General features: G+C 41.5%; 1 protein-coding gene and 1 pseudogene across 1 annotated transcript; one reads left to right on the forward strand and one right to left on the reverse strand.

Annotated features, from left to right (window-relative positions):
• The window catches only part of LOC131478767 (histone-lysine N-methyltransferase PRDM7-like), a 107,304-nt pseudogene that overhangs the window by 49,440 nt on the left and 36,289 nt on the right, over positions 1–21,575 (forward strand).
• LOC131478791 (histone-lysine N-methyltransferase PRDM7-like) lies at positions 1,948–21,410 on the reverse strand (the record flags this gene model as incomplete). Its single annotated transcript, XM_058659372.1, has 7 exons — positions 1,948–2,276; positions 3,521–3,580; positions 10,257–10,414; positions 18,868–18,935; positions 19,625–19,893; positions 20,103–20,210; positions 21,281–21,410. Coding segments are annotated over 7 exons (1,122 nt in total), but the record flags the coding sequence as incomplete, so codon positions are not given.

Genomic DNA, 21,575 nt, shown 5'->3' on the forward strand with positions numbered 1-21,575 from the left:
GGGGGCAGCCTCATTACATGACTGTTTGGAGAATTTCCGCCTCACTCACTTTTTGCTTCCCAAATAACTTTTTTTTGAGTAATTTATTCATCAATTACATTGTGGTGTAATTTCGTAGAAACTGGAATTCTCCCTACAGGGTGGGTTCCTCCAATTTGTTGCTATAGTTGTTAGCGGAGTGTTAAGGTCACCCACTATTATTGTGTGTATATCTATGTCTCCCCTTAAGTCTGTAAGTAATTGCTTCATGTAGCTCGGTGTGTTGGAATTAGGTGCTTATATGTTCACGATGGTAATTATTTCCTGATTGATCAATTCCTTCACCAATATATAATTCCCTTCTCTGTCCTTTTTGATGTCTGTCAGCTTGAAGTCTAGGTCATCTGAGATTAGGACAGCTACGCCAGCCTTTTTTTCTCGTCCATTGGCATGAAATATCTTTTTCCATCCCTTCACTTTCAATTTCTTAGAGGCTTTTCTGGTTAGATGTGTCTCTTGTAGGCAACAGATAATTGGGTGCTGTTTGATGATCCATTCCGTTAATCTATGCCTTTTGATTTGTGAGTTTAGGCCATTTGTGTTTAGAGATAATATTGAGATGGTGTGATTTTCGGCTTCCATGAGTGTGTGTAAGTGTGCAAGTGTGTATTTGCGACTATTAGAGTTTCTGATGGTTGACTTTGCTTGTATGGATTTTAGTGGGGAGGTCTTCACATTTGCCATCTGTGATTTGGCTTTCATTTTTCCTTTCTGGGTTTATCACCTTCCTGAGGAGATTTTCTGGAGCTCGTTTCGTGCTGATGTATTCTTCTAGTTTCTCTTTGCTGTTGAAGTATTTAATTTCATTCTCAAATACAAATGAGAACTTTGTGGGTACATTATTCTCAGTTGGCAGTTGTGTTGTTTCATCATTTGATAGGTTTTACCCCATTCTCTCCTTGCTTGGAGCGTTTCTTCTGATAGGTTGGCTGTGATTCTGATTTGCCTTCCTCTGAAAGTAATCTTCTCCTTTTTTCTCACTTGTCTTAGAATAGTTTCCTTGTATTAGCTTGAAAATAGCTTGAGGACCACAGGTCTGGGTGAGGCTCTACTTGCATCAAATCTGTTGGGGGTTCTTTGTCCTTCCTGGATTTGTGCTGGATTTATATTTCCGGTGTTCTGGAAGTTCTCCTGTCTTATCTCACTGAGCACCTTTTGCAAACCTGTCTCCTTTTCCACTCCTTCAGGAAGGCCTATTATACTAATATTTGACTTTTTGAGGTTGTCTTTAATTTCCTGTATGGACCTATTGGCTTTCTCCAGATTTGTCTCCAACTGTTTGATGAGCTGCTGCCTTTCATTCTGATTGTCTTCCAATTCTGATATTCTGTCCTCTGCTGTATTCATTCTGTTGGTTAGGCTTTCAATTTTGTGCTCTAGATCAAGGATTCCCTTTTTGACTTGGTTTATTTTTGCAGTGACATGGTTTTCGAATACCTTGGACTCATGCCCGTGCTTCTCGCTGTCTCTGATGAATTTCATCACTAGTTTCTTAAATTCCCTGTCTGGTATTTCCTCTATGTCTTCATCTTGCATCTCAGATATTGAGATTAGTTTTTGGTTGTATTGAGAGGGAGAGCTTGATCTTTCTTCTGGGTCATTACTTTTTGTGATACTTCTCCTCATTGTGTTTTTGCTTCTTGTTGTTTTGGGATTTTGGCGTCTGACTTGTTTGTCCTCAGCCGTTGCCCTCAATGCTGTAATTTGTAGGAAGTGGGATCTAGCTGCTGCTGTATGGGGTGTTGGTATAGGCATTATACTTCTTACTCTATTAGGGACAGCAAGTGATTATTGGGTGGTTGTTGGGTTGCTTCGTTTGTGCCTGGGTTTATATAACTGCCTCCTGACTCCATTGTAGTTTGTTGGTTAGGTGTTTTCTGTGCTGCGTGGCTGCGCCTCAACTCTGGGTTACGAGCCAATCATGGCAGGAACCTCTGAGAAGTCTTGCCTCCAGGGCTTGAGTCTAGTAGAGCTGGACCCTCTGCTGCCCGGAACTTGAACTCCACAAACGCGGGCTTGGTTGGAAACTTCCGCAGGCCCCAGCACCAAGCTCTTCTCCCTGGGATTCCCACTCAAAAGTGCTGCTCCGCTGAGAGACAACAAGGCTTCCCGCCACCAGGCAGGCAGGCTTTTCTGAGTGGGCTCCAGCTGACAGACTCTGTCCGGATTCTGCTGAACCGGTTCTGGTTTGGTGTCTCCAACTGTGCCCAGCAGGGCATACTGGCAGCGGCTGTTTTCTGCTCTTGAGTTCACAGTCCTGACTCCTATTGGAAACTACTTTCTCTCTTGCACTCTCTCAATGGTGGGTTAGGAGCCGTGAGGGGCTTGCCGCAGTGACCCTGCTAGCTTGCTCTTCTGCCAGGTCATGAGGTTCTGCCGAGTGTTGCCCAGCCTCTGCAGCTCAGGCTGAAACTGGGAATAGGTTCCACTGCATTCTCTAGCAGCCAGTCCACTGTTCGGAGCTGAGATGGGGATTTCTGCACCACAGTCCCATATCCCTCTGCACTCTCTCAAAGGTGCTGAGCAGCTGGGAGGCACATTTATGGGAAACTTCCCCTGCTTGTCTTCTACTTCTGCATGAAATGATGCCCCTTATGTTCAATCCAGTAGCCTCCTCTAGGGGTTCCTGCACTCCAGTAGACTGTTCCCTTCTCTGTGTGGGCGCTACCTTCCAGCCACCTTTGTCTTCCCTGGAATGGCTGCGACTCTGCCGCCTTCCCCCTGCCTGGGATCATGACTCACCAAGTTTCTCGCTGTGAGCTGTATTTTCCCTCTTACTTTTTATGGTTGTCTTTTCACGCTATGTAGATCTCCTTACTTCAGTGAACTGCAGTGACCTTCCCACTCCCCTCTCCCTACAATTCTGTGTCTCCTGGCTCGTTTCTCTGCTGGATCGGCTCCCCTCTCTCCCTATTCCTCCCTATACAAACTCTCTGCAGTTGGCCATCTTGCATAAATGCTTCCCAAATAACTTAACCCTAATCTTTGGCCATCAGCCTCTGTCTCCCACATCAAGATTCAAAAACTCTACAATTCCCCACCTACATAGCCCTTGGAGAATAGCTAGTGAGATGAATGTGTGTATTAAAGGAACTGCCTGAGAAGAGAATATTGAACACCAACCAACGAAAAAAAAGGTCCTGGATCCATGATAATGTGGTGATTGCCAAGAGAAATATTCCCTATTACATAGAACACTGAATCCTACAGATGACACTACTATTACATATGATTGCATTAAACGCTACAAAGGAAAAAGCCAGACTTTGATGAAAGTGTGAATGGATGTCTAGATGGGTCCAGAGGCAAGGTCCAAACCTCATCAGTTTAAGAAAAATTTCCTTAATCAAATATTTAAACTGAACTTCAAAGGATCAATGAGTAGCAGATGAATAACAGTTGCTCTAGTGGTTAAGACACTGGTGGAGGTGTCGGCACTGTGGCCACTAACTGTAAGTTAACCTGTACTTTAAGCCATTACCTGTGATGCCCACATCACAGGTTTTGGAGACTTCTTTGAAGTATTTCTCCAAGAGTTTGTCTGAAACAACACTGTCCAGAAATGCATGAAGTATGTTTTTCATGTACGAAACATAATTAGATATACCATCTTAGAAAAATATGAATATAATTCTTCTAACCCTGCCCTGCAAATGATACCTAAAAATGCTCTCTTGATGGAGCAAAGGAATAGCACCCATCAAAAGTAAAAGCAAATGTGAAGGACATCCCAGTAAAATAACAACAGAAGAAATCAAACAATGAATAACACATTGCTAAAATGACAGGGCCAAATTACCACCTATTTGTATTAACCCTGAATATAAATGGCTAAACGGACCAATCAAATGCCATAGATTAGTAGACTGGATTAAAAAAAAAAAACACTCACACCTATCTTTTTCATACGGGAGACATATCTCACCAACAAAGATCAGCAGAAACTGCATCTTACAGATTCTGATTATTTTGTTTTTATTTTCATTTCTTCAAAACTTTTTTCTAATCAATTTTTCATTCCCTCATAGATCATATTGTAAACTGAAGAAGGCTTTGATTTTCTTTCATTGCTTCAGTGACATATTAGTCATTCAGTAGCATATTATTTAACTTCATGGCATTGTAAATTTCCATTTTTCTTCGTGCTGTTGATTTTGTATTGTGACTTTTCATCTAAGGGGAAGCATAGTTACTGTGTAATGGAGACTATCATATCCAGAGGTGAGGATCCAAAGCAATACGCATCTTTGCTTCAGATCAAAGATGGACTCCCAATGAAGCTTTGAAGTATGTCATGACAATACCATGCTGGACTTTCTGCTATTGTTTGTCTATGTGTGCAAGAATGACCTTAAAATTGCTTCTGAAGAACTATGCTATCATAAGAATATAGATGACATCAGTTGACGGAGGGTTGGATATGAAGAATGAGAAGGAAAATCCCAGAGCTCATGGAACTGTATCACAAAATAGCAATAATATTTTTTGAAAAAATTTTTTTAAAATTATTTATTATTTAACTTTATTAATTACATTGCATTATGTGACACAGTTACATAGATACTTGGGTTCTCCCTACCTCTCCCCAAACCCTCCCACCATGGTGGATTCCTACACCTTGTTGCATAACCACAGCTCAAGTTCAGTTGAGATTCCCCCATTGCAAGCGTATACTAAACATAGAGTCCAACATCTTATTGTCCAGTCAAGTTCAACGGCTTCTTAGGTATACCCTCTCTGGTCTGAAGACAGAGGCAGCAGAGTATCATCCCCATCAATTAAAAGCTTCAACATACCATCAGCAAAAATTTACATCATTATGGAATTAATTGACATAGTAATGAGTAACCAATATGTTAAAAGTAAATGCGAGTTCCCAGCCACATTCTGTGACCACCTCACCATTCATAGTTCAATTTTAGTTTATACACAACATATAACATTCAAAACATAACATGTTATACATAACATCATATCACCTTAAATTAAGGCAAACATGTGGTATTTAACCTTTTGGGATTGGCTCATTTCCCTTAGCATTATGGTTTCCAGTTGGGCCCATTTGGCCACAAAGAACTGCATTTTGTTTTTTTTAATAGGTGAGTAGTATTCCATGGAGTAGATGAACCATAGCTTTCTTATCCAATCCTCTGTTGATGGGCATTTTAGCTGCTTCCATGTTTTTGCAATTACTGATTGTGCTGCTATGAGCATAGGGGTGCATGTTGGTTTCTCATAAAACAAGTGTTCTGGAAATATTCCTAGGAGTGCGATTGCTGGATCATACGGTATGTTGAATTTGAGTTGTTTGAATATTCTCCATACTGATTTCCATAGAGGCTGTACCAGACTGCAGCCCCACCAGCAGTGGAGTAGGGATCCCTTTTCCCCGCAACCTCTCCAACAAGTGTTGTTGGTGCTTTTATTCATGTGGGCCAGTGTTACTGGCGTTACGTGGTACATCATTGATGTTTTAACTTGGATTTCCCTTATTGCCAGGGAACTTGAGCATTTTTTCATATGTTTATTTGCCATTTGGGTTTGTTCCTTTGTGAAGTGTTTGCCCATTTCCCGTGCCCATTTCTTGAGTGGCTTGGTTGTTTTGACATTTTGGTTGTTTTGTAGCTCTTTGTATATTCTGGAGATCAGCCCTCTATCACCTATTTCGTGTGCGAAGATCTTCTCCCATTCTGTGGGTTGCCTTTTTACTTTGTTGATTGTTTCTCTAGCTGTGCAGAAGCTTCTTAGTTTGATGAGGTCCCAATTGTTTATTTTGATCTTGATTTCTACTGCATTTGGAGTCTTTTATAGGAAGTGAGGGCCTTCCCCTAAGTGTTTCAGTGTGTTTCCAACATTTTCTTCCAAAAATTTGAAGGTTTCTGGATGTAGGTTTAGATCTGTTATCCATTTTGATCTGATCTTAGTGTATGGTGAGAGGTGTGGATCTATTTTTTTGTTTCTGCAGGCTATTAACCAGTTGTCCCAACAGCATTTATTGAAGAGACCTTCCCATTTGCCTGGATTGTCGTTTGTCTTTTTGTCAAAGATTATTTGGCTGTATATGTGTGGGTTTCCTTCTGGTGTTTTTATTCTGCTCCATTGATCTTCCTCTCTATCTTTGTGCCAGTACCAGGCAGTTTTGATAACCACTGCCCTATAGTATGTCCAGAGGTCCGGAACTGTGATTCCCCCTGCTAACTTCCTGTTCTTCAGGATGGTTCTAGCTATCCGTGGTTTTTTGTGCTTCCAGATGAACCTTTGGATCATTGTTTCCAGTTCCATGGAGAATGTTTTGGGCAATTTGATTGGGATTGTGAGGAATGTATATATTGCTTTTGGCAGTATAGACATTTTAATGATATTGATTTTACCTATCCAGGAGCATGGGATGTTACTGCATCTTTTGAGGTCTTGTTCAATTTCTTTTTTAAGTAGTTTGTAGTTTTCTTCGAATAAGTCTCCTACATTTTTGGTTAGATTCATTCCCACATGTTTCATACTTTTCTCTGTTATTTTGAACAGTATCTTGCTGGTTAAGTATTTTTCCATCTTGGGGCTGTTTTGCATACACTATGGCTGTTGAACAAGGGAGGAAATCAACCAGATAGAAATAAAAAAAACCATACACAAAATCAATGAATCAAAAAGCTGGTTTTTTGAGAAGATAAACAAGATAAACACCCCACTGGCCCGACTGACAAAGAAAAAACAAGAGAAGGCAAGAATTGACAGCATCAAAGATGAAAAAGACAACATAACAACAGACACCGCATCCATTAAGGCCATAATTAGAAATTACTACAAAGCACTGTACTCCAACAAATCAGAAGATCACCAAGAAATGGAAAAGTTCTTAGACTTCTACCACCTGCCAAAACTTAGCCTAGAGGCAACAAACGACCTGAACAAACCCATAACTGAAGTAGAGATTGAATCAGTGATTAAATATCCCCCAACAAAGAAAAGCCCAGGCCCAGATGGCTTCACTACAGAATTCTACAAAACATTCCGAACAGAACTGACCCCAATCCTCTACAAACTCTTCAAAACAATAGAAAAAGAGGCAACCCTTCCAAACTCATTCTATGAAGCCAACATTACCTTAATTCCAAAACCGGACAGAGACCTAACAGAGAAGGAAAACTACAGACCTATCTCTTTGATGAACATTGATGCTAAGATTCTCAACAAAATCCTAGCCAACAGAATTCAAAAACACATCAGACAGATCATTCATCCGGATCAAGTAGGATTCCTCCCTGGAATGTAAGAAAATCCAATAAAATGTAAGAAATCCATAAATGTGATACACCACATCCAAAAACGGAAAAACAAGAATCACATGATAGTATCAATAGATGCAGAAAAAGCTTTTGACAAAATCCAACACCACTTCCTACTAAAAACCCTAACCAAGGTAGGCATAGATGAAAAATCCACAACATAATTGAAGCCATATATGAAAAACCCAACACCAGCATCATACTGAATGGAGAAAATCTGGAACCCTTCCCACTGAGATCTGGAACAAGACAGGGATGTCCACTTTCTCCACTGCTATTCAACATAGTCCTAGAGGTACTCGCTGAGGACATAAGACAAGAAAAAGAAATCAGAGGAATCCAAATGGGAAAGGAAGAAGTCAAACTCGCACTATATGCAGATGATATGATTCTTTATGTAGAAGAGCCAAGAGACTCAATACAGAGACTGCTAGAACTTGTATGAGAGTTTGGTAGAGTGGCAGGGTACAATATTAATGAACAAAAATCAACAGCCATAGTGTATGCGAAAAAATTTTAAAAATAAGAAACATTGCCTAAACAAAACCAGGCGGTAACTCAAACATACTACAGAAAATGGACAAAAGTTATGCTTTCATAAGAGTCTAATTCCACAAGAGGATATAATACCATGAATGTATAAATTCACCCAAAACAAGAGCAGTGAGATAAATATTGCAAATATTATCAGACCTAAAGGGAGGCAGACATTCTAATATACAAATAACAGGAAACTTCAGTTGACATAGAATGAATCATCCAGACAGAAAGCCAACAAACATAAATTTAAGTCAAGTCATGCTATCCAGCAGATGGGCCTCACAGATGGTTTGCATAATATTTGACCTAATATCTACAAACTACACACTCTTCTCATCAGCATTTGGAACCCTTCCAGAATTAGTCCACGTATCATGCTGCAAATCAAGTCTCAGCAAAAGTCAAAAGTACTTTCTCACCCTAACCATTGAAAAGCTGCCATGTAATACTGTCCAAAGCTTCTCTGGGTAGCCAAATGAGTACTGCTTCCCAAGCCCTTGTATGACCTGAGATATACTCCACCTAGACCTAGAACTGGCACCAACTCATCTGTACCTCTGTGCAGTCTGTCCTGGGAGCCACAGGTGTCTCTGTACTGGGTGTAGCATCTGTGTAGATGGATTCATAATTGTAGTGTGTCTAACCATGACTGGGCAGGCCCTGAAACTTTGGAACTTTTCTCACTGTTTCTTCCCAGCCCCATCAGACACAATATGAGTTTTCTACCCTCAGACACACCCAGCCAGCAAATGCTACTGGGGTCCTTGCAGTTTCAGGAGCATCAGCTTCTCCTATAGTTTGCATATAGGAGAGACACACACATGAATATGTGTTACTCATGATCACAGGCACATTCATACATATGTCATTACAATTCCCTGACACACAGGTGCACATTTCCATGACACCCACATAGTCATGCAAACACCTACATGTAAGTGCACCATACATCTGTTGGTCTTCAACTCTGAGGCTATAGAGCCTGGAAACAGCAGGCGGAGGAACCAGGAGATGCCATTTCTTGCAAAAATATCAGAGCCAAAGTCAAAGAGCGGCCATCATACTTCACTGGAGATAAGATTCCTCTCCTAAACCCAATGTGTATTTAACAACAGGTTTCTCTCCCACAGTGCGTGAACAGATCCGCCTTTCCTATACCCAAAAGAAAAACAGGTTTACAGCTCCATGAAGTCTTAAGGAAACCTGATCTAGAACCTCTGTCCTAAACAGAAGTAGCAGCAGTGGCATGTAACTTGGTCTTCAGGTGTGTATGCAGACAACAGGTTGCTGAAAGATGTGTATAAGGGTCTAAGGTTAATGAAAGATGTGTCTAAGGGTCACAAGTCAACATCCCCCAAAAATCTCAGCAACACTCCTCTGTTTCTCTAACACATTTCTCATCATGAAAGTGGAAACTTGATTAAACACATCCCATTGAAACAATGACTAAATAGAAACATACGGTTTTTGGGGGAAGTGGGGGCTGGAAGAGAATGGAGAAAGTGTAAAATAAACTGTTCATGATCCAGAAGGAACTTCCATAGTAGAAGAGCTGCAAAGTGACCAAGAACTTATTTTTTGTCTTGGGCCATTTTCAAAAGGGCTGTTGTGAGATATTTTTGTGCACCAAGTATTTAACAAATAAAAGAACTAAATGAAACTTGTATCAATTGTTCCCAGGAGTCAAAGACATAAAAAATGAGTCAGTATTAGGTTGCACTGGTTTAAGTCACTGACAATGACACTAGTATGCCGTAGAAGCACTAGATTGAGCTCTGGCTGCTCCATGTTCAATCTCCTGTGTGTTACTGTACCCAGGGAAAAAGCACAAGGTGGTTCAAGTGCTGAAATACATGGGAGACCTAGATGCATTCCAGATTCCTGACTCAAGCCAGTGATAGTCTCGGCAAGTGCAGCATTAAATCTAATTGTATTTATATATGTGTATATATATATATATATTATATATATATATATATTATATTATATATATATATATATCATATGCAGATACATGATTGGTGTAGGGACAGAGAGGAAATCTGTCTTTTGATTTACTCCCTAGTGGCCACAATAACCAGAGATGTGGCCATTCAAAGTCTTGAGCCAGGAACTTCTTCCACAGTCTTCCATGTGAGGGTAGGATCCCAAGGCTTGAAGCCATCCTCACGTGATTCCCCAGATCACAAGCAGGATAAGTAAGTCTTTGTTTTTGCTAAATGGAAATCACATTTGAATTGAACTTTGGCAGCCCTTATCTTACATTTGACTCCTTAGAGTTGAATCACAAATATTCCCAAGGGGACTCCTTTGCTTATTTCAACACAACAGTGCTACTTACCTCTCACTGTTGTGAGCTCTTCCATTTTCTTCTCTTCTTTTTCTTCTCGTTGCTTCCCTTGATGCCCAGCTTCTGGCCATACTCATCCCCATACCATATTAGCAGCTCACAGCCTGGTTTGATGACCTGGCAGGTGCGGTAAAATATCTGCATGTGGTACTGGAAGGCCACCAAATTCTGCTCCTCATCATTGCAGGCGCAGTTCACATACGTGGGGTGGAGATAAATATTGAGTTTACATGCTCTGTCACATTTAAATCTCATGTGCTCTGTAATAGTCTCCACCCTGCTTGAATCCCAATTCTGCAAGAGCTCTCCCTACAAACATATACCTCTCTCATGAGATCACTGAATTCCCAGGTACAAGTTGTAGATACAGTGTTCATTGTGATAAGCATGCTTTCTTCCTTCCTTCCTCACTAGTCATCCTCAAAACGCAAGCCCACCTTACTCCCACCTTGACTGCCATGAAGCACACAGAGTTTCCCTAAACTTCAAATTTTATCCAGTTTTCTGCTACAGAATTGCATGAGTGGACACACTCCTTACATCTAGCTTTCCACACATGCTCCACAACTCAGCTTTCCCAAAGGCAATCGTTTGGAATCCTTTCTCTTGGATCTTTCTCCTCGATCTTGGGAGTCCAAGATCCAGATCCAGAAATGTAGAGGAGTCTTCATTGTTTCTTATCCTCTCACAGAAACCTTTGTCCAGATGCACCTTCCTTCTGTCACACACATCCCAGGTTTGGTTTTGTTTTGTTTCTTTGATAAATATTAGTACTTTATTTTTATTTGAGAGGAGGAGAAGCAAAGAGGACAAGGGGCAAAAGACAGAGATGCCAGGAGAACGGGTGGAGTGGGGACACAGAAAAGACACAGTGGCAGGCAGGAGCTTCAACCAGGTCTTCCACGTGGGCTCAGAGGTCAAAGATTGAGGACGTTCTCTAAAACTTCCCTGGATGCATGGGGAAGCCACTGGTTTGGTACTAGAGCAACCAGTACTTGTGATGCAGGCTTCACATCACTGCCTTAGCCCACTGCATGACAATGCCTGTCCCCAGAACCCGGCTGTTCCCTCTTTTTTTTTTTTTTTTTGTCTTTCACTGTCTCATCGATTGAAGGTCTTATGTCTGAAGTTGTTCTGACAGTGTATAATTGTCAAAAGACTAAGAAACATTACTGCCAGGCACCAATTTCATGGAATCTCCATGTATTTAGGAAATTTTTGACACTGGAAGGGCTTAACCAATGCTAATTAGAGAAAGAGTGAGTCTAATGGCCATAGTTGATCAAGATTCCTCAAGGGCCATCTTTGCGCTCTGTTTATCAAGCATAGTGATTTATGTTATCATAAGAAAGCAAGAATCAACAGCATCAAAGATGAAAAAGGCAGCATAACAACAGACACTGCAACCATTAAGGACATACTTAGAAATTACTACAAAGCACTGTACTCCAACAAATCAGAAGACCAACAAGAAATGGAAAAGTTCTTAGGCTCACACCACTTGCCAAAACTTAGCCCAGAGGCAACAAATGAACTGAACAAACCCATAACTGAAGCAGAGATTGAATCAGTGATTAAAGATCTCCCATCAAAGAAAAGTCAGGCCCTGACGGCATCGCTACAGAATTCTACAAAACATTCCGAACAGAACTAATCCCAAACCTCTACAAACTCTTCCAAACTCATTCTATGAAGTAACATTGCCTTAATCCCAAAACAGGACAGAGAACCCACAGAGAAAGAAAATTACAGACCTATCTCTTCGGTGAATATTGATGCTAAGATTCTCAACAAAATCTTAGCCAATAGAATTCAAAAACACATCGGAAAGATCATTCACTCAGATTAGGTAGGATTCATCCCTGGAATGCAGGGGTGGTTCAACATCTGGAAATCCATAAATGTGATACACTACATCTAAAAACTGAAAAACAAGAATCACATGATCCTATCAATAGACGTAGAAAAAGCTTTTGACAAGATCCTACACTATTTCCTGCTAAAACCCTAACCAAGGTAGACATAGATGGAAAAATCCACAACATAATCAAAGCAATATATGAAAAAGCCAACGCCAGCATCATCCTGAATGAATAAAAACTGGATCCCTTCCCACTGAGATCTGGAACAAGCCAGAGATGTCCACTTCCTCCAATACTATTCAACATAGTTCTAGAGGTACTCGCTGAGGCCATAAGACAAGAAAAATAAATCAGAAGAATCTAAATGGGAAACAAGTCAAGCTTTCACTGTACGCAGATGATACGATTCTTTATATAGAAGTGCCAAGAGACTCAATACAGAGACTCCTAGAACTTATATGACAGTTTGGTAGAGTGGCAGGGTACAAAATTAATGAACAAAAATCAACAGCCATAGTGTATGTAAACAGCACCAAGTTGGAAAAAGATTTAGCCAGCAAGATACCATTCAAAATAGGGCAGAGGAAGATGGCCAACATTAGAGAGCTGGTGTGGGGCAGTGTGGGGACAGAGGGGAACCGATCCAGCAGAGAAACAAACCAGGAGACACAGAATGGAGGGGATAGGTGTAGGAAGGTCACTGGAATTCAATGAAGTAAGAAGATCTACACAGTATGGAGAGACAACCATAAAAAGGAAAAAAAGAGGAGACAGCACGCAGTGAGAATTTTGGTGAGTCGTGATCCCAGCCAGGGGGAAGGCGGCGGAATCTCAGCCGTTCCTGGGAGGACAAAGGTGGTTGGAAGGACAGGCGTCCACACACACAGGGGCTCAGACCACTGGAGTGCAGGAGACCCTAAAGGAGGCTACTGCATTGAACAAAGGGGGCATCATCCCATGAAGATAAGCAGGGGGTGTTGCCCAGAAACTTGCCTCCCAGCAGGTCAGCAACTTTGAGAGAGTGCAGAGGAGACTGGAGCTGCGCTCTGGGTTCTGGTTGCAGTAATCCCCAACTCAGCTCCGAAAGTTTGACTAGCTGCAAGAGACTCAAGTGGAAACTGTTGCTGGACTCAGCCTGAGCATTAGGAACAGGGAAACACTCAGCAGAGCCTCCCTGGACAGAGGTGCAGGCTGGTCGGAGCACAGCTACATGACTCCCACGGCTCTGCTCCCAACAGTGGAACACCTTTGAGAAAGTGCAAAGAAAAAAAAAGAGAGAGAGAGAAAGAAAAGCCTTGTAAAGGGGGCAGGGCAGGACTGTGAACTTGAACAGATCCCCTGCTGTGCTCAGCTCAGCAGGAGACCCCAAAGCAAAGCCGGTTCTGCAGAACGACAGGGCAAGTTCTCCCAGTGGACCTTTGGCCTGAGGTGGCGCAGACGCACCAGCTACACGTGGCTCCTGCCCCAACCCCAAGAGGTGGGACCGGCTCTGTAGACCTGTGGCCTGAGGTGGCGCAGAGGCCCCAGCTACACGCCGCTCCCGCCCCGAGCCCAAGAGGCGGGACCGACTGTGTAGACCTGTGGCCTGAGGTGGAACAGAGGCCCCAGCTACACGCGGCTCCCGCCCCGAGCCCAAGAGGCGGGACCGGCTCTGTAGACCTGTGGCCTGAGGTGGCCCAGAGGCCCTGAGCCCAAGAGACAAAACACAGCTCAGTAGAGTCAACCAACCCAGACGGAGGCGTGGAGCAGTGTGTCTTCCAGTAGGGCAACGACTTTGAGTGGGAGCTGCAGGGGGAAGCCCTGTTACTAGGGCTGGGACATAGAGTCTCCTGACCCAGCTCGGGGCTGTGGTCCGCAAACCCCGAACAACAAGCAGCTGGAACCCCCTGCTGTGCTTAGCTATACTTAGGCCAACACTCCATACAGCAGTTGCTGGGTCACACTTCCTATAAGCTACAGCACCGGGGCAACGGCTCCAGACAAGCAAGTCAGAGGCTAAAATCCCAAAATGGCAAGAAACAACAACACAATGAGAAGTATCAGAAAAGGTAATGACTCAGAAGAAAGATCAAGCATTTCCTCTGAAAACAACCAAAACTAATCTCAATACCTGAGATGCAAGACAATGACATAGAGGAATTACCAGACAGGGAATTTAAGAAACTAGTGATAAGATTCATCAGAGACAGTGAGAAGCGCTGGGAAGAGTCCAAGGAATTAAAAAACCATGTCATTGCAGAAATAAATCAAGTCAAAAATGAAATCTTCGATATAGAGCACAAAATTGAAAGCCTAACCAACAGAATGAACACAGCAGAGGACAGAATATCAGAATTGGAAGACAATCAGAATGAAAGGCAGCAGTTCATCAAACAGTTGGAGACAAATCTGGAGAAAGCCAATAGGTCCATACAGGAAATGAAAGACAACTTCAAAAAATCAAACATTAGATTAATAGGCCTTCCTGAAAGAGTGGAAAAGGAGAAAGGCTTGCAACGGGTGCTCAATGAGATAATACAGGAGAACTTCCAGAACACCAGAAATATAAATCCAGCACAAATCCAGGAAGCACAGAGAACTCCCAACGGATTAGACCCAAAGAGATCCTCACCCAGAAATGTGGTCCGCAAACTGCCTTCAAGCGAATACAAAGAAACGATTCCAAGACAAGTAAGAAAAAAGGACAAGATTACTTTCAGAGGAAGGCAAATCAGAATCACAGCAGATCTCTCAGAAGAAACACTCCAAGCAAGAAGAGAGTGGGGTAAAACCTTTCAAATCCTGAAACAAAACAACTGCCAACCGAGAATAATGTACCTGGCAAAGCTCTCATTTGTATTTGAGAATGAAATTAAATACTTCAACAGCAAAGAGAAACTAGAAGAATACACTAGCACGAAACCGGCCCTAGACAACCTCCTCAGGAAGGTGCTAAACCCAGAGAGAAAAAATGAAAGCCAAAATCAAAGATGGCAAATGGGAAGACCTCCCCACTAATATCCATAAGAGGATAGTCAACCAGGCAGAGATTCTAATAGTCGCAAACACACACTTGCACACTTACACACACTCATGGCAGCTCAAAATCAATTTCTCTCAATATTACCTCTAAACAATAATGGCCTAAAGTCACCAATCAAAAGACACAGATTAACAGACTGGATCCTGAAACAGAACCCATCAATCTGTTACCTACAAGAGACACATCTAACCAGAAAAGCCTCTAAGCATTGAAAGTGAAGGGATGGAAAAAGATATTTCATGCCAATTGTCGAGAAAAAAAGGCTGGGGTAGCTATTCTAATTTCAGATGATATAGACTTCAAGCTGACAGATATCAAAAAAGACAGGGAAGGTCGCTATATATTGGTGAGGGGACTGATACATCAGGAAGTAATCACCATTGTGAATATATATGCACCAAATTCCAATGCACCTAGCTACGTAAAGCAATTACTTACAGACTTAAGAGGAGACATTGATAGGCACACAATAATAGTGGGTGACCTTAACACCCCGCTAACAACAACAGACAGATCAACAAAACAAAAACTCAACAAAGAAACAACAGAGCTCATACAAACAATAGAACAACTGGACTTGTTAGACATTTATAGAACTTTTTACCCCAAGGCCACAGATTATACATTTTTTTCAGCAGTACATGGCACCTTCTCCAGGATCAACCACATGATAGGACACAAAGCAAACCTAAATAACTTCAAAAAGATAGGAATCATACCATGTACCCTCTCAGACCACCACGGAATGAAATTGGAAATCAGCAATTCAGAATGCCCAAGGAAATACATAAACTCTAGGAGGCTGAACAATATGCTATTAAATGAACAATGTATCACAGAAGAAATTAAAGATGAGATAAAAAAATTTATGGAAACCAATGAAAACTCTGACACAACATTCCAAAACTTGTGGGACACAGCCAAAGCAGTGCTGCGGGGTAAATTCATCACAATTGGAGCCCAGGTCAAGGCCCAAGCGAGGCGTCAAAATCAGGAACTAAATACACACCTCCAGGATTTGGAAAAACAGCAGCAGAAGAGCCCCACATACAAAAGGAAACAAGAAATCATCAAAACAAGGGAGGAAATTAATCAGATAGAAACAAACAAAAAAACTATACAGAAAATCAATGAATCAAAAAGCTGTTTTTTTTTGAAAAAATAAACAAAATAGACACCCCACTGACTGACTGACAAAGAAAAAACAAGAGAAAGCAAGAATTAACAGCATCAAAGATGAAAAAGGCAACATAACAACAGATAGCACAACGATTAAGAACATAATTAGAAATTACTACAAAGCACTATACTCCAACAAATCAGAAGACCACCAAGAAATGGAAAAGTTCTTAGACTTATACAACTTGCCAAAACTTAGTCCAGAAGCAACAAATGACCTGAACAAACCCATAACTGAAGTAGAGATTGAATCAGTGATTAAATATCCCCCAACAAAGAAAAGCCCAGGCCCAGATGGCTTCACTACAGAATTCTACAAAACATTCTGAACAGAACTGACCCCAATCATCTACCAACTCTTCAATAAAAAAGAAAAAGAGGCAACTCTTCCAAACACATTCTGTGAAGCCAACACCACCTTAATCCCAAAACCGGACAGAGACCCAACTGAGAAGGAAAACTACAGACCTATTTCTCTGATGAACATTGATGCTAAGATTCTCAACAAAATCCTAGCCAATAGAATTCAAAAAATCATCTGACAGATCATTCATCCAGATCAAGAAGGATGAAACCATAATGCTAAGGGAAATGAGCCAAACCCAAAAGGTTAAATACCACATGTTTGCCTTAATTTAAGATGACACGATGTTATGTATAACATGTTATGTTAGCTTTTTATAGGTTGTGTATAAACTAAAATTGAAATGTCAATGAGATGGTCACAGAAGGTGGTTAAGAACTCGCATTTACTCCTAATATATTGGTTACTCATTACTATGTCAATTAATTCCATAATGATGTAAATTTTTGCTGATGGTATGTTGGAGCTTTTAATTGATGGGGATGATACTCTGCTGGCTCTGCCTTCAGACCAGAGAGGGTAGACCTAAGAAGCCGTTGAACTTGACTGGACAATAAGATGCGGCACTCTATGTTTGGTATATGCTTGCAATGGGGGAATCTCCACTGAACTTGAACTGTGGTTATGCAACTAGGTGTAGGAATCCACCATGGTGGGAGGGTTTGGGGAGGGGTGGGGAGAATCCAAGTACCTATGAAACTGTGTTACATAATACAATGTGATTAATTAATTAAAAATAATAAAAAAAGATACTATTCAAAATAATGGAGAAAAGTATGAATCATCTAGGAATAAATCTAAGCAAAAATGTAGGAGACCTTTATGAAGAAAACTACAAACTATTAAAAAACATTGAACAAGACTTCAAAGATGGAGTAACATCCCGTGCTCCTGGATAGGTAAAGTCAATATTATTAATTATTATTAATTGCTTTTGGCAATATAGACATTCAACGCAATCCCAATCAAAGTACCCAAAACATTCTTCATGGAACTGGAAACAATGATCAAAATACTCATCTGGAAACACAAAAAAAACATAAATAGCTAGAACCATTCTCAAGAACAGGAAGTTAGCAGGGGAAATCACAGTTCCAGACCTCTGGACATACTATAGGGCAGTGGTTATCAAAACAGCCTGGTACTGGCACAAAGATAGAGAAGGAAATCAATGAAGCAGAATAGAAACACCAGAAGGGATCCCACAGAGATACAGTCAAATAATCTTTGACAAAAAGACAAATGACAATCCTGTCAAATGGGAAGGTCTGTTAAATAAATGCTGTTGGGACAACTGGTGAATACCCTGTAGAAACAAAAGATAGACCCACATCTCTCACCATACAATAAGATCAAATCTAAATGAATAAAAAATCTAAACCTACATCCAGAAACCTTCGAACCTTTGGAAGAAAAGGTTGGAAATACTCTGCAAGATCTAGGGGTATTTCCCTACTTCCTAAAAAGGACACCAAAGGCAATAGCAATCAAGACCAAAATAAACAAATGGGATCTCATCAAACTAAGAAACTTCTGTACAGCAAGGGAAATAATCAACACAGTAAAAAAATAACCCACAGAATGGGAGAAGATATTCACGCACTACATAGGTGATAGAGGGCTATTCTCCAGAATATACAAAGAGCTACAAAACAACCAAGATGTCAAAACAAACAAGCCACTCAAGAAATGGGCACGGGAAATGGGCAGACACTTCACAAAAGAACAAACCCAAATGGCAAATAAACATATGAAAAAATGCTCAAGTTCCCTGGCTTTTAATTGATTAGGATGATACTCTGCTGGCTCTGCCTTCAGACCAGAGAGGGTATGCCTAAGAAGCCGTTGAACTTGACTGGACAATAAGATGTGGCACTCTATGTTTGGTATATGCTTGCAATGGAGGAGTCTCAACTGAACTTGAACTGTGGTTATGCAACAAAGTGGAGGAATCTACCATGGTGGGAGGGTTTGGGGAGTGGTGGGGAGAATCCAAGTACCTATGAAACTGTGTCACATAATGCAATGTAATTAATGAATAAAAAAAAGAAATAGTATTTATATAGAATATGCTTTTAGAAACTGGTCATGACATTCACAGGTGGTTAGAATAAACATGAAAGTGTACATATAATGTAAAATTCACTGAGGAAAGTAAAGGAGAAAGGAAAGTGATCTTGTCTTGGAGAGAAATATCCTCTGTAGTTGTAACATGCCATGGCTCTTACCTCATCCAGTTGGCCAAAGAAGTATCCTTTCCATCCACGTACTCATAGCTGTTCCTGCCCTTGGCTATCTGAGTTTCAAAAAAATAGGTTAATATGTTTCTGAAACGGGGGTAATTCAGCAGAATTATTAACAACTCTATCCTCATGTTCTGTGACATTACATGAGTCCAACACATGTTGAGACTTTACATAGTGTTGTTACACATTTATTCTGGTATATTTCCTTACAATAGAAGCCCATAGAGGAGATTGGCACTGCTTCATTTTTTACAGCCCAGTAATCTTCTCTAGGCTAATATTTATTTATTTTTGGAATTATTATAATGTCAGATGTAAAGAGAGGAGTAGACAGAGAGAGAGAAAGATCTACCATGTAATGAGCCACTCCCCCAACTAACCACAGCAGCTGGTACTGTGCCGATCCAAAGCTGGGAACCAGGAAACTCTTTCGGGTCTCTCATGCAGGTGCAGGGTGCCAAGGCTTTGGGCCATCCTCAACTGATATCCTAGGCCACAAGCAGGGAGCTGGATGGGAAGTGGAACTGCTGGGATTAGAATGAGTGCCCAGTTTTGATCCCAGCAGGTTCAAAGTGAGGACTTTAGCCACAAGGCCACAACGCTGAGCCCTAGGCTAATCTTTACAGCCTGGTTGATCATGTTGGCTCAACTCATGCCATAATGTGTAGAAGGACACATGAACCAGTCTCATGCTAGGCAGGTGAAAAGCCATCAGACTGGAAAGGGATGTGCTTCTTACCTGCCAGCTGTACCCACTGTCGCCTTCCTCTTCCACTTCTGTGATCTTGCCCTCAAAAGGACCAAAGTGCAGCCCCAAAAGCAGATCAGATGTTTCATTAAATACTCCAAGCCCAGCTTCCGGAATGCTCGATTGGCCAATTCGAAGTCCAGTGGGCACACTGAGAGCATGAGTAGGATGTCCCTTATCCACTGGATTGTCCTTTAGAAACACGGGAGGTCCATGAGCAGCACAGCTCTTCAGGAAGCATATCTGACACTTCTCACAATCTGGAGATGAGAGTGGAAGGGATTAGGAAAGTATACCAAATGTTGCTGGCTATAGAGAGCATCAGAAGCAGCCAAGTGCTCACATCACTCAGCCTCAGTCTTGCAGCCTAAGTTACCAGAAGACAGAATGATGTAAGACCAAATTACAAGCGGAATTTCAATTCAGACTATAGGATTTTTCTTTGTGAATGTGCCAAAGGGTCACTTATACAGGTAGTCATCATCTTCAGTCCCACTGAACTCTTTGTATGTCTGACCCTTTCTTCCTTTCAAGTTGTACATCTGAAATTCTTCATTCTCATCCTTTCTTCTGAGTTCTGAGATGGAGAGACTAAGTTAGTGAAGTTATCAGTTCTTTTGGGTTTTTTCTTTTTTTAAGATTTTTTTTTATTATTATTGGAAAGCCGGATATACAGAGAGGAGGAGAGACAGAGAGGAAGATCTTCCATCCGATGTTTCACTCCCCAAGTGAGCCGCAACGGGCCGATGCCCGCCGATCCGAAGCCGGGAACCAGGAACCTCTTCCGGGTCTCCTACGCGGGTGCAGTGTCCCAATGCATTGGGCCGTCCTCAACTGCTTTCCCAGGCCACAAGCAGGGAGCTGGATGGGAAGTGGAGCTGCCGGGACCAGAACCGGCGCCCATATGGGATCCCGCGGCGTTCAAGGCGAGGAGGACTTTAGCCGCTAGGCCACGCCGCCGGCCCCAGTTCTTTTGGGTTTAATGTTTCAAATAAAATAAAGGGCTTTCAAGACAAGGAAAAACTGCATGGACATTTGTTTTTCATCAAATCTCTGGTTTTAATTTATTTCCCCTGAAGTTTGAATATCTGTTTATTTAAAAGGCAAAGAAAGACACATCTAGAGATCGACACAGCAGTTGAGAGAAGCAGAGCATACAGAAGGCAGAGAGAGGTGGGGAGGTTCACTTTTTGAGTAACCTGGATAGCACCCAAATCAGTCTCAGATCAGAAAGCTTTATTCAGTTTTCCCAGGGGGTTGTAAGACCTCAATCACTTATCTCCTCACCAAGTGTTACTAAGTTGTATATCAACAATTTGCTAGAGTCAGAGATAGGGTCAGTTCTGGAACTCAGGCACTCTGCCATGGGAAACAGGCATATTAACGAGTATCTTCACTCCTAGGACAACTGAATTCCCCTCTATAAAGGTTTTGCGTATAGGCTAAGTAACCTGATCCCAATTATTTTTTTTAGATCATTCCCAAAGAGCTTAAAATGTAACCATGTTTCTAGAGGCTCTATTTTGTGTTGAGTGTGACCTAGGCATGCAATTATATCCCTCACACCTTGACCATCCTGATCAAGCCTCACCTTCCTTGGGCTTCCCAGTGGGCCTAGAGAGACAACTCCTGAAATTATTTTCTTACCAAGTTTTTGTGTAGAGTGCTGTCCTGAGCCGTTTGATTCCTTAGGATGGAACACTGCTTTCCGGCCCTTCGTTGAGCCAGTTGTGTTTAGTAAATTTGTTGTTCCTGATGATTCCTTCGTACTGATTTCATTATGTGAAGGCCCGCTGGACTTTCCCTTTAATGAGAAAGTAACATGTTTTTAAACTCACTGTTCAGTCCAGTTGTCCTTTGGGATTGCAAAGTGTTTTCAGGTACATGGTATTCTTTAAAGTATCAGCAAACATGGGAACATATGAGGTGATTGAATACTGAA

Source organism: Ochotona princeps, chromosome Y (genome assembly GCF_030435755.1).
Source record: "Ochotona princeps isolate mOchPri1 chromosome Y, mOchPri1.hap1, whole genome shotgun sequence".
In the NCBI taxonomy this organism is placed as follows: domain Eukaryota; kingdom Metazoa; phylum Chordata; class Mammalia; order Lagomorpha; family Ochotonidae; genus Ochotona; species Ochotona princeps.